The sequence below is a fragment of the Malaclemys terrapin genome, chromosome 9 (assembly GCF_027887155.1).
Source record: "Malaclemys terrapin pileata isolate rMalTer1 chromosome 9, rMalTer1.hap1, whole genome shotgun sequence".
NCBI classification, from domain to species: domain Eukaryota; kingdom Metazoa; phylum Chordata; order Testudines; family Emydidae; genus Malaclemys; species Malaclemys terrapin.
This window is the reverse complement of record NC_071513.1, coordinates 12,694,855-12,708,224: the sequence shown is the minus strand read 5'-3', so window position 1 is coordinate 12,708,224 and position 13,370 is coordinate 12,694,855. Positions and strand designations below refer to the sequence as shown.

The window sequence follows — 13,370 nt, the reverse complement described above, 5'->3', positions numbered from 1 at the left end:
GGAAAAATTAAAACAAGGGATTGTAGGAACCCATGCTTTGGATCAAGATGTAATAAAGTCATTCCAATAATCGGTTAGGAAAATCTTAAACTAGTGGAACCAAAAAGGAGACACTGACTTATCGTAACCTATGGGGCACCTTGAGCCATAGGGGTCAAGGTTGTTCACTTATAGCCTTTCCATGTTTCAGTCTCTAACTCCTTTTTTCTATCTAGGCCTGATCCAAAGCCTGTGGGAGTCAATGGAGAGACTCCCATTGACTTCAATAGGTTATGGATCAGGCCTTCTGTGAGTCACTGATAAGATGTGCCTGTCAGAAGGGCTGGATCTTAATGGACAAAGGATAGTAGGTGGGTGGAAGGCTGGATTCTTACCTGCTCAAATCATAACTCACTGATTTGTTTGGCAACTTAGGGCTGGTCCACACTAACCCCCCACTTCGAACTAAGATACGCAATTTCAGCTACGTGAATAACGTAGCTGAAGTCGAAGTATCTTAGTTCGAACTTACCGCGGGTCCACACGTGGCAGGCAAGCTCCCACGTCGCCTCCGCGTACTCCTCTCGCGGAGCAGGAATACCGGCGTCGACGGCGAGCACTTCCGGGATTGATCCCAGAAGATCGATTGCTTACCGCCGGACCCGGAGGTAAGTATAGACGTACCCTTTCAGTACAAACAGGTGTTTAGATTTCATAGACGTGGAGCATATTTTTTGTGGACTCAGACAACTCTCTGCCTTGGGATTCGGATTGTCTCTCCTCAAAGAAAACTCCTCCTAAAAATATATTCCCTCTACTGAGCCATTCTTCTCTAGAAGAATCAAAGACCTGCCAAGGCAGGTGGAGGAGTTTGGACTTGCCTCACTAGCTAGTTGGAAAGACAATTGTTCTATAGAGACTGTGATGGGCTGATATGCTAGAATCTAGCACGAAGGGAAACTGATAGAACTTAAGTGGCATGCCCGCTGATATTAGAGGACCAGGATTCAGGACCCTGCTCTTCTGTTGCCAGTTCCACTCCTAACTTGCTTATGACTTTGCACAAGTCACTATCCATCTATGACAATTGACCCATTTGATAAGTGGGCCAAATAACACACCTTGCCTTAGGGACATGGTGGTGGCTTGTTTGCAAAGCATTTTGAGATCCTCAGATGAAAGGTAAGTATTATTCAGGTTAATTATGGTGGAAATGCTTGAGACACGCTGCTCCCTATCAGCTCTCTCCGTTCATTCACTCAGAGCCTCAACCCAGTTTCTAGACCTTGCTCAAGGGAAGGTAAATCGTGTTATATTGCACTTACCTGAGATTTCTAGGGGTTCAGAGGCACACAACTTTATTTTTAGGCAGCAACTGTACATCTTATACCACAGAGTATGCTAAAGACTTCAAATACATTTTTCCAATGAGAGAAGATTAGAGGTCATTGATGTGATGATTAGGGCTATAGCTGGACAACTTATGAATTCTGATTTATATTGTGAAGTTGTGTTCCGAAAAACTGTTTTATCGTGTGCCTTTATGTACATGGATCCACCACTGCTGACAGGCACAGTAGCAGGCACACACCAGACAGGGAAAATGGGAAATACTTAAGGTTAACAACAGTACTTCGACCTCACAAAGGTTATGCTAAAAAACAAAACAAAAAACAGCTGCATTCTTTGAAAAAAAGAAAAAAAAACAGTTTAGCTGATTCCTCTGAAGACAGGAGCTGTGGAAAGTTAACTGGGAGTAAAACAAGGGACCAGGTGCCCAGCAAGAGTAGAAATCATAGGAACAAAGGGAGTGAGACAGGAGGAAGTGTGGGGCAAGAGACAACAAGATCACAGGAACTGAATAAGGGGCTCCCACCGGAAGGAGATACCAGCTAGCATGTAACAGCCTGCATGAGGAGGGGACACCGTCTCTGCCTGGCTTCCTGGACCCAGATAATTCCTCAAGGGCTTACAAGGGAAGGATGAGCTAGAAAGTGAGGGACATTGTAGTTTCAGATGTTTATTGTTTTGTATGATCTGTACGCTCCTGTGTTTTACATGATTAAGTACAGAAGAGCACAAAGGTGCTAGACTGAATAAAGTTGAATGCTGCATAACTGCTGCACGGCTCTGAGAGAGTTAAACTGTCAACCAGAAACTTCACACCTTTTGGGGCTGAGTTCTGGGAGAGCAGGGCCGGTGCAACCCATTAGGCGACCGGCGCTACAATTTGGGGGGCAGCGACCGCGGCGGTATTTCAGCGGCGGGACCTTCTGCCACCTCTGTGGGGGGCGGCATTTCGGGGCAGGACCTTCCGCTACCATGGGCGGCAGAAAAGTTGGCGGCGCTCCTGTGGGAGGGGGATGTGTTTAAAGTAACTGGGGTAGCTTGGAAGTCAGTATTGGCCCCTGGGACCTACAGCAGGTGGACTGAGGAGCCCCATTACCTTGAAGTAGTAACAGATGAGAGTCAGCACCCAGGAAATGTGTCAGAGAGACCTAGGGAGGAACCAGTCCTGCAGCCAGCTGATGCTCTAAGCTTAACACACCCCAGGGATCCAGAGCACAGAGGTATGGATTCTGCTCACAGCTGTCCTAGTGGCTGGCTAGGAGGGGACACTTGCTAGGATCTGGAATACTTGACAGCTAGAGATATTGGTTATGTTAGAATCCTTTGGCACTGAGCAACAGGAATACAGAATAATGGCCATTTTGTAAAGGGGGCTCACAACAACGTGGTCAATTGACAATGACAACTATAGTTGTCACAAACATGATATGGAAGCAGTTACACATCCTACTAAAACATGATCGTTCTCAAAGGACTGTGCATTCCCACCCATCCATCCACTGCATGCTGCCGTTTGACCTTTAGCTCTTATTTGCATTGGACTTTCAGGAAGAAAATAGAACATTTGGATACAGTGCCAAGTCTGGCTTTTGGCAACACGATGTGATCTTGCAATCTTCAGATATTTTGATTCGTTTCAGCAGGAAGTCACGCAGTCTAAAATAATGCGACAGTCTGAAGTAAGTCCAACATCATGTCAGTGTATTTTTATGCCTATTGTGGTTCTGAAAAAAACAAGAACCCACTTGTCCTCTCCCACACAAAAACATGGGGGAGGGAAAAAGGCTTTCTTGAAACGCCAAGCGTGTGTGTGTGTGTGTGTATGTACGTACGTACGTACAAGGGACAGTTTTGCAACCACACCAGACACAGGGGCGCCAAAGGAATAGGTGGCACTACTGAGCCAGATCAGCAGGTAGCTAATTAAAGCCAGTGCTTAAAAACTACAATTCACGCTACGTCAAATACTTTTGACAGGTAAATCCCATGGTTCCAAAGCCTATGCACTGTGTTGTCTTCATGCTATTACCCAGCCTCCACATCTCCCCTGGCAGCAAAACTCACTCAAGCCTGGATTCATGAACATATGCATCCCTACTCCGCAAATCCCTTAAACTCATGCTTGTTGTCCCATTGAAGCCAATGGGACAAACACAGGCTTGAAGTTAAGTAGGTGCTTACGTGCTTTTCTCAAAAGGGATGACTTAAGCATGCTTTCCTGAATGCAGATCTCAAGTGCCAATGCACTACCTTTCTGTTCAAGAGGAGTAGGGAACAATGGACAATGAGCAGCTTTGGATTTCTGCTTGGAAGTCCATCAGGTAACCAGAGCAGCACGCCACCCACCCATGACAACCTGGTGAGGGGTTCTTACAGGCCCAAGTTCCACCCCCATGCTGTTTGCACAGCTCTAGCTGGTTGCACTGGATTTCTTCTTTCGTGCTCCAAAGGCTCCCAATTTTCTTTAAATTACCTTTTTTAACTGTCACTGCACCTCACTCACTTACGGACAACGCACATCATTTGAGAACACAGACAGCAATATGACTTGTATGAGACTTGCTCAATTTCATATATTTGTCGTGCTGTTTACAGTGAGGTTTTTTTAATTTCAAGCATTGCAAAGTTTTTCTTATGTTACATAGTGACAGGGCTTTCGGTAGCAAGCTTTCTAAAATAATTAGAGATGAATCATTATAATGAAGCAGCGGTTCTTACATCTATTAGGACAGTTATTTTAAAAATGTTTTGATGAATCATAGAGAAGCGCTCACAAACAGTGGATTATACCATGTTCATAAATATATTTCTTAGGCAAAAATAAGTTTGAGAAAACAGCAGAGGCTTTTAACACTTTAATTGAAAAATATTTACAGCAGATGTTAGAAATGTTATGTTACAATACTGATAACATGCAAAATGGTGCTGAATCTTTATTTTGCATTTCACAATTCTCTTTCAGGTTTTCCAACTGGTTCTATTAATTTGCAGTTTGGAAGTGTTCAGTCCTGAATTTTCAGAATGCTTCTTTTCTCCAGATCATTCATTTCCTTCAATATCAGGGCAACGTTGTACCTTAATTCTTGAAACTTTACAACTGGCACCTGAAACATACGATTTGTTAGAATTGTGACTCATCTGGCTAATACACCCATACAGACAGAAAACATTCTAGAACATCAGGCCCATATAGGTTCAGACAAGAGTTTTATAGATTTTTAAGCAAAAGATCAGAGGCTAACAAAATGCTAGGTAATAACATAAGAATGATCACAGTGAGTCAGACCAGTGGTCCATCTAGCTCAGTATCTGTCTTCTGAGTGGCCGGTGCCAGATGCTTCAGAGGGACTGAACAGAACACGACGATTTATCGAGTGATCCATCACCTATGGTCCAGTCCCAGCTTGTAGCAGTCAGAGGTTTAGGGACTCCAAGAGCATGGGATTGCATCCCTGACCATCTTGGCTAATAACCATTGATGAACCTAACCTCCATGAACTTATCCAATTCTTTTTTGAATCCAGTTATACTTTTGGCCTTCACAACATCCCCTGGCAACAGGTTTCACAGTTTGTATGCTGTGTGAAGAAATATTTCCTTATGTTTGTTTTAAACCTGCTGCCTATTAATTTCATTGGGTGATGCCTGGTTCAAGTGTTACGTGACGGGGTAAATAACACTTTCCTATTGACTTTCCCCACACCAGTCATGATTTTAGAGACCTCTATCAACCCTCCCTAGTTGTCTCTTTTCCAAGCTGAACAGTCCGTCTTTTTAATCTCTCCTCATATGGAAGCAGTTCCCATACCCCTAATCATTTCTGTTGCCCTTCTCTGCACCTTTTCAAATTCTTATATATGTTTTTTGAGATGGAGCAACCAGAACTGCACACAGTGTTTAAGATGTGGGCACACCATGGATTTATATAGAGGCATTATGATATTTTTTGTTGTATTATCTCTCTCTTTCCTAACGGTTCCTAACATTCTATTAGCTTTTTGGACTGCTGCTGCACACTGAAAGATCTTTTCAGAGAACTATCCACAATGACTCCATGGCTTCTTTCTTGAGTGGTAACAGCTAATTTAGACGCCATCATTTTCTATGTACAGTTGGGATTACATTTTCCAATGTGTATTACTTTGCATTTATCAACATTAAATTTCATCTGACATTTTCTTGCCCAGTCACCTAGTTTTGTGAGATCCTTTTGTAACTTCACAGTCAGCTTTAGACTTAACAGCTGAATGTGTGTTGGCTAAATCAACTGTGTGACTATAAAAAAAAAAAATCACTACACTACTTCTGTGCAGGGAAATCAGTCTGGGAATAGACGAGTGAATGCAACTATTCCCAATTAGGCATTTCCACTGAAAAAGTTGAAGCATCTGATTTCCCTGAGGAGGCCACACAGCCAGAAGAGCAAAAAACAGGGCTTAAAAAGGAAGGATACAGGAAAGGAAAAAGACAAGGCAGGAGAGGGAAGGGAAAAAAGTCTATGGACTGATTTATTTGGGGTGTGTGGGTGATTGCTGTAGCTTCTCACGGCTCCCCTGTTAAAAGCAGCATCAGATAATTTTAACAATGTCACAGAAGAGAGGAAAAATAGCAAGTGAATTACTTTTTTTCAGACACATAATGGGAGTTTTGCTGCAGAAAGTGGAAGCTCTGTGTCCGGTTAGGGTGCTTTTGGCAAAGCTGAGGAATAGACAACGTCAAGGAAATCACGGCTAGCAATGCCTAACAGGAGAGTAAGCTTCCAGAAAACACCCGCTGAACAAAAGGAAAAACTAAAATTACAAGAAGATCCATTTACGAAAGCACGAAGTACAACAGGTGCTGCATAAGGCTGGCATGAACATTTTGTAAATGACATTCTAATGTTAAAGGACATGTGAGCTGGAGGCTAGATAACACATTGGGGATCAGAGTTCACTTCCTGAGCATCCCATGGCTGGCAGGTGATGGGAGCGCTCAGTCTCCAGGATCTGGGAGAGTTGTGACATTCTGACAAGAAATAGGGAGGAGTGGCTCTACAGGGTCTTTTGAAGGACTGGGAAGAGGGCAAAGATGGGGAGGCCAAGTAGGCCACACAAGATGGCCTACTTGAGTTACATGGTACTTTGCACTATATCTACTACAGATGCAGGCAAGCAGTTTGTTGCACCTCTGAAGATTAGAAGATGACTTTGTGGCTCTTCAAGGTGAGGAAGCTTTGATGGTTCCTAGCTGTGCTGGTTTTTAAGTGCCTACTAGACCAGGAGTGGGCAAACTTTTTGGCCCAAGGGCAACATCTAGGAATAGAAATTGTATGGCGGGCCATGAATGCTCACAAAATTGGGGTGCGGGAGTGGGTGAGGACTCTGGTTGGGGGTGCAGGTTCCGGGGTGGGGCCAGAAATGAGGAGTTCAGGGTGAGGGAGGGGGCTCCGGGGAGGGGGCTCCGGGCTGGGGCGGGAGAGTGGGGTGCGGGCTCCGGCTGGGGGTGCAGGCTCCGGGGTGGGGCTGGGAATGAGGAGTTTGGGGTGTGGGAGGGTGCTCTGGGCTGGGGCGAAGGGGTTCAGAGGGCAGGAGGGGCTCAGGGCTGGAGGTTGGGGTGTGGGAAGGGGTGCAAGTTCCGGCTGAGGGTGTGGGCCAATGGGAGCTGCAGGGGCAGCGTTTGGGGTAGGGGCAGCATGCAGAGCAGAGCCCCCTGGCTGCCCCTACGTGTAGGAGCCAGAGCAGGGCCATGCCGCTGCTTCCAGGAGCCACATGGAACAGCCCCCGACCCTGCTCCCTGGCTGGAGCGGAGCAAGCCCCACATCCCGCTCCCGAGTGGGAGCTCGAGGGCGGGATTAAAACGGCTAGCGGGTTGGATCTGGCCCATATTTTGTCCACCCCTGCACTAGACACTCTTCTGTAACTTTACAAAAGCACAGAAAAATTTGGAAAAACCCACATAAACTGAAAGCAGGGCTGAAAGTTTGGGCTCTTGCTGCAAGAGAACACAATCCAGGCTGAGTAAACCATTCCCTTGTGACGTCCCAAGACCAGGTACAGAAGGTATCAGCCTAGGAGAGCATTTCTGTGTATAAAGAATGCTGAGTGTTCATAATGGCTTGATCAGGACTGGAACTTCTGTGCTATTTTTTTATTCAAAACTAGTGGCAAAAGCCGCTTCTGCACATGTCAATATAAACATATCAGTAGCTTAGAGAAAGCAACACATCCAAGCCCGAGATCTATTCTTAGGACTACTCTTACTCCCCACTAATAGGAAGAAAGTGTGGGGTCAGTGGATAAGGCATAGGACTGGAAGTCAGGGAGACGTGTTCTAGTCCCAGCTCTGCATGGGTTGCTGTGTGAACCCATGTTCTCTGTACCTCCTTTCAGCTCCTAAATGGATATTATTTGTATTACCACAGTGTCTAGGAGCCCTAGTCAGGGATCAGAACTCCACCTCCAGGTCCACAGCTGAAAAAGGACTATGCAAGGACTAAGTATTACAACTTTGGTCACAGGAACGTACCTGGAAAGCAGGTGTTGGGATATACTTATAAACTGTGAGAAGGGAAAACTGAGGCAGTGGGATCTTCACAGCAAAATCACAGAAACATGAGGACAGCTGTGATTATCTAAGGTAAGTGTGAAAGAAGAGGAACCCCTCGGCACAGGCCAGCATTCAGGATCATAGCAACAGGAAGCATTATACTACCCTCTGCCTAAAGAGAACTGCCCACCCACACAACCTACTCCCATCCAAATGCCATTAGCACATGACAAACATGATGAGAGTAGACAGACTACTATGTCTAGGACATCTTAACCAATAGAGAAGTGTCAGAACCAGATGAAGGAGAAATGCTTCACTGCAGTGAGTGAGTAGCCTACACTTCATACAACTGGAATGCATAATGAAACCTATGAAGCAGTGAGGGCAGTCCATGAAAGGTGGACAGTGCTGCCCAGGACTGCAAGAGAATTTTACTTAAGCACTTTAAAGACCATATACTTCTGAACATCAACACACTAGACTGTATGGAGGTAGCCCTACACCATCCAACACAAGCCTACAGAATGGAGAATTTCTAGTGAAAGAAGATCCTTCAGACCAGCTTAGTTGACCAATGAAACATTCCTAGTGTACACTAATGTTGACCCTAGTTGCGGACAATAGATATCACGTTACACTTGTTTTAGACCCAAAGAATCCAACGATGAAAGAAGAAATACAATACTACCGAAAAAGATTATCTTTGCAGAGATGGCAGAGACTTCAAAGCAGCTCATCCAATCTCAAAATATTTAACAAACATATTCTTCCCAGACCCCCTCAAAAGACCACAAACCAAAAGTAACATTACAGTAATCTTTCCTGGTCTCAACTAAAGCCACTTATGGAAATTCAGACTTAAGCCATTACATTTTTTGTTGCATCTACACAAATTTGATACATAAGTTAGTAAACACACAGACCCCCAGCTATTAGAGTGCCATCAGCAACGTGGAAACTCTATACAAGAGATTTTTGGTAACCAGTTTCCAGACTCCTTTTTATGCTGGTGTGACAATTAGAAGAATAACTTACATTTCACTTTTAAAAATGTCAACAAGTTCATACACGTTGGGATTTGAAGGAATTCACACCCCTTTTTTAACAACCATAAAAAACTGACACTGGCCTCCAGTCTGCTTGAATGCACAAATGAGGCAACTTTTTTATTTTTAGAAGCAAGATGGTGACTTAAAAACATCAAATATATTTAAAACCAAGGAGGTTTTTTTTGTTTTTTGTTTTAAATAATTTACATTTTACTGTTCAGTCACAGCCAGAACTTTCTGAACTTTCAGACTGTTTGGAGAAGTATTAGAGTTAAAAAACTCGGAGTCTATTCATGTTCTGTAAATTGGAAAGTAGTTATGGCAGATAATGCCTTAGGTATAATAATGCAATTACATTACAATGGTGTACTATTAAGGCAGTTATGAAAAAATGTGGCCGCATGACTTTATGCAAAATGCACATTCAGATAACATTAAAAACAGCACGCTGTCTGTATTCCTATTTCTCCCCCCCCTTCTTCTGGAGGTGAATAAGAAGGTTAAACAAAGTTTTATGAACCCAGTCACTTAACAGGATGTTTGTGTTGATTGACAAAATACAATAAAATATGTTAGAACCAGTTTCTCCTTCAAGTTATCTTCCAAACTGAGGTTTCTTTGTTCCCTGCTAGTTAGCATCCTAACCACTAGGGGTAAAATCCGCTCATCAGATCCATGGGCTGGATTAGAGATAAGCTGCAGAAGTGACTACTTATCCTGGCTGAAATGTACTAGCATGGCTTTACCCAGATGCTTCCATGCTCCAAATAAGGATCCTTGCAGCCTATGCACATTTCTGGAGGCCCCAATGGATCTTCAAAAGGGCATGTGGTCTGGCCAAAACAAAGGGGCCTTGAGTCCCTGATTAACTGAACTACAGGGGTATATTAGGTGGAACGGAGAATACACTCCTTACACTTTGTCTTCGCTACAAAATGGCATTGTGTTAGAACACTGCTGTGAAGAGACCAATTAGCTAAGAGGATGCAGACCATGATTTTGCAGTTGGTGTACAGAAGGAGGATTAATATTCAGCATCATGTCAGCCCCATCATATTTAAACCTTGATTCGGGTAGGGTTTAACCATGGCTAGCTGATATGATAGAGATGACTTATCCTTGTCTCAAAGTCCTGGTTAGCATCGTTAGCGAATTTGACTATTCACAGTCATATTCTCACATGACATTCACTAGCGAAGTGATGCCCTTAGTTAGAATAACTCAATGGTTTTCAACCTTTTTTCATTTGCAGACCCCTAAAAAATTTCCAATGAAGGTGCAGACCCCTTTGGAAATCTCAGTCTGTGGACCCCCAGGGGCCTGTGGCCCACAGGTTGAAAACCACAGGATACAGTAACCATCTCAGATGTGATTACACTTGGAAAAAAGATGGACAAATGCATAATATATGTCCACTAATGTCAAGGTCTTAAAGCAAAGGCTAGACAAGCAGATCATTAATGAGGCTGAAGCTATGGCTACATTACAGAGCTTACATGGTTATGGAAATGGAATGCCTCTTGTGCGTGGTTTACGCAAAAATTGCCCCCATATTCCTCACTTCACTTGGAAGAGACTCATTTTTCAGCTTGAAGAAACGAATCTAATGGATTTATCTTTACCACTACAAACCGCAAGGAGCCAAATGGGGGCAGTGATCTATTAATGCTGCCATACCCCTTGTGAGACTAAGAAGTTCCTTCCACAACACGTCTCCTATCTCCTATCACACGTTTGCTAAGCGTAGCATGGACCATCAGTGAAGTGAGAGGCATTCAGCACCTGACTGTGACTCTCTCATGCAGCTGAGTAGTAAAAGCGTCATGGTTTTTTCATTTACACGACAGGCAAGCAATGTGCCACAAAATGTTGCAGTCCCCCCTTCTTTATTTAACCTCTCAGCGCCAGCAAACATGGCTTGAGACAGAAGGGCCAGCAGATCAAAGGGCATATAACTTTTGTGTGTGTGCAACAGAATAATTTTAAAGCACTATTCATTGTGGAACAATCCTTTGGATTAATTATCTTGGTTTCCCAGTCCAAACACAAACATGGCTGAGCTAGCAGGTCACGGTATGTGCATGTTTGGGCACAAAAGAAACTCAGAAGTGGAGAATGTTTGCCTACCTGAATAAGGCACTTTGAACCAGAAGACAGATTTACCCATAGATCTGGTACCAACTATTGGAGGGGCTCTGACCTTGTGTTGAAATCCTGCTCACAGCCAGTTCTGCAGTACCCAGATCTAAGTGGCTGGTGGATTAGGATTCAGAATGAGATATGCTGCTTGTGCATGATCTGCATGCACTAGAGGAGACCCAGCAGCAGATCTCTTTGACAGGACGGCTCCACCTTTAAAAAGGTGCAGAGTTGCACTGCTGACTGCCCTTTTGGTGTCTGATGTCCCCTCTGGAAAGAAAAAACATGGAACCCTGAACCCAATCCTGGCAGTTACGGGAAGGAGAAACTGATTTTCCAATAGATTTTTGAAAATATTTGTAACTGTCAGTTGGGCTCATTTATTTGCGTAGGGTGAAATTCACTCCTGTGCAGAAGTTTAGCACAAAGCCTATGCACCACTTAAGTCCCAGGTAACACCTCAATGTAGGGCTTAAGTGGAGCGTAGTCCTTGAGCTGGCCTCTCTGCATAGGAATGAATTTCATCCTTTGTTATATGGCCTCTTAAAGACTTCACAGTGTAGCAAATCACAGTCAGGCCTTTCCAAGCAGCTTTATGTTACGTCTTTCTGTGAAACAGTTTTCCACATTAAACACAGTAAAGGTTGTGAAGCTAAACATTTAATCCAATACCTGGCGCATAACCACCAGATATTTATGTATGAATTGAAGCCAAAAACACTAAAAGGTGAACGACTCATGCAACACAGCGTTATTTATAGAGTGCAACATTCTATTACAAAGGTTAAAAGTACAGACAAGTTCATGCCATTTTCTGGGAAGGCATTATGTACAATGTCAAAAAGAATGCCCTTGCTTAATTGGAAGTAAAAAAAGGCACCACAGCTTTCTGCTCTCTTTCTAGAAGCAGGATGTGTATTAAAGAGAAAATGAGTAAAGATACTTGATAACTATCTTCTGTGGCAAAAGTAACAGTGGGGCATCATGCATTTCATAAATTGCTTCAGTAACTTCCCAGCCATCAAAAACCATTGTCTTATCTTAAGATTAAAGTCAATAATAAACTTATAAAGTGTTAATCACCAGAAATTATGCAATAGTACTTTGGAGTGATTCATATTTCTTTGGAAAACAAAGTTTCAACAAAACATGCCCAAGAAGAAGATAAGAAATCATTTTGGCTGGAGTTTTGTAATATACTGTGTGTGGCTGTACAGAAATATACTAAAGGAAAAAAAGTTCCAACAAAAATGAATTGTCCATGAAGGCTTTAACATTTTAAATAGCAATTTAACTTTCTAAAAGGACTATAAAGTGGATCTCTCTCTTTATCTATTAGGATAACAAGACTTACTTCAAAGCGATGAGCTGTCCCATCCGAAAGCTTCAGCAGCATTAAAATGGACGGTTGCAATGCCCGGGCCAGTGAACTGAAATTATTTACATGATTAGTATTAAAATAGTACACATTTGCAACGCTATTATACAGCATTATAAGTTAACCCTTTCAGGTGTCCGAGAGAGGTCCCATATAGCTCACATGAATAATTTCCAAACATTTCAATCAAGCATTCACATTTGGCTGAGTAGGAAATTCAGAGGAACACAAATTAACAGAACTCTATCAAATTCACTTTCATACGGAGGTAGTAGACTAAAAAAGGAGAAGGAGCTTTTAGATTTAAAAGGAAATGTATTCCAACTTGCAATCATTACAGATAATAAGCCAAAGTCAACCCTGGTATAATTCCATTGATTTCTACAGAGATACATTAGGGATGAAAATTGCCCAAATACTGTTAGCAAAAAAGAACCCAGACCATCTTCACTAAGCAACAGTAGCCTAAATCCTTCCATTCCTCCTTTGCTCTAAACTGCAGCCCCAGCTGGGGAATCAAGCTCTCCTGGAGACTGTGCTAAGTTTGTGGCTTGCTATTTTATTCCAGAGTCTATTTGGTGACCAGAGGAGTGGGAAATGAGTCATCCCTGTGCTGCTTCCATCAGCGGATGTTGCCAAAGCCAGGTCAGGTACTGACAGGCATCAGAGCTGGAAGCCTGGAATCACTGTGCTTCCTCATCTCCTAAGCAGAGGCGATGGCCAGACGATAAACAAGAAATCCTGAGGGGGCAAGGAGTGGCAGGGTGACTGGAAAGGAAAATAAAGGAGAAGAATACAGAAAGTGGAAGACATACTGTTCCCGAGTTGTTTGGAAGGAATGGTGAGGCTATTATGGGGCCCTCAAGGCAGTGAGGCTTAGGTTATTTATCTGCATGCCTTGCTCTATCTTAAGAATTTGCAGTGTAGTGGCATCTGAGTGGAAC

The 13,370-nt window shown here is 43.3% G+C and overlaps 1 protein-coding gene across 1 annotated transcript in view; it reads right to left on the bottom strand.

Annotated features, from left to right (window-relative positions):
• Positions 1-4,171: 4,171 nt before the first annotated feature.
• COMMD5 (COMM domain containing 5) overlaps positions 4,172-13,370 on the bottom strand; it is a 32,397-nt gene continuing 23,198 nt past the window's right edge. The window contains exons 6-7 of the mRNA XM_054040543.1: positions 12,403-12,478; positions 4,172-4,433 (exon numbers count right to left, since the gene is read on the bottom strand). Coding sequence (XP_053896518.1) covers positions 4,332-4,433; positions 12,403-12,478 — 178 coding nt within the window. The 3' untranslated portion in view covers positions 4,172-4,331. The remainder of the gene's footprint in view (positions 4,434-12,402; positions 12,479-13,370) is intronic.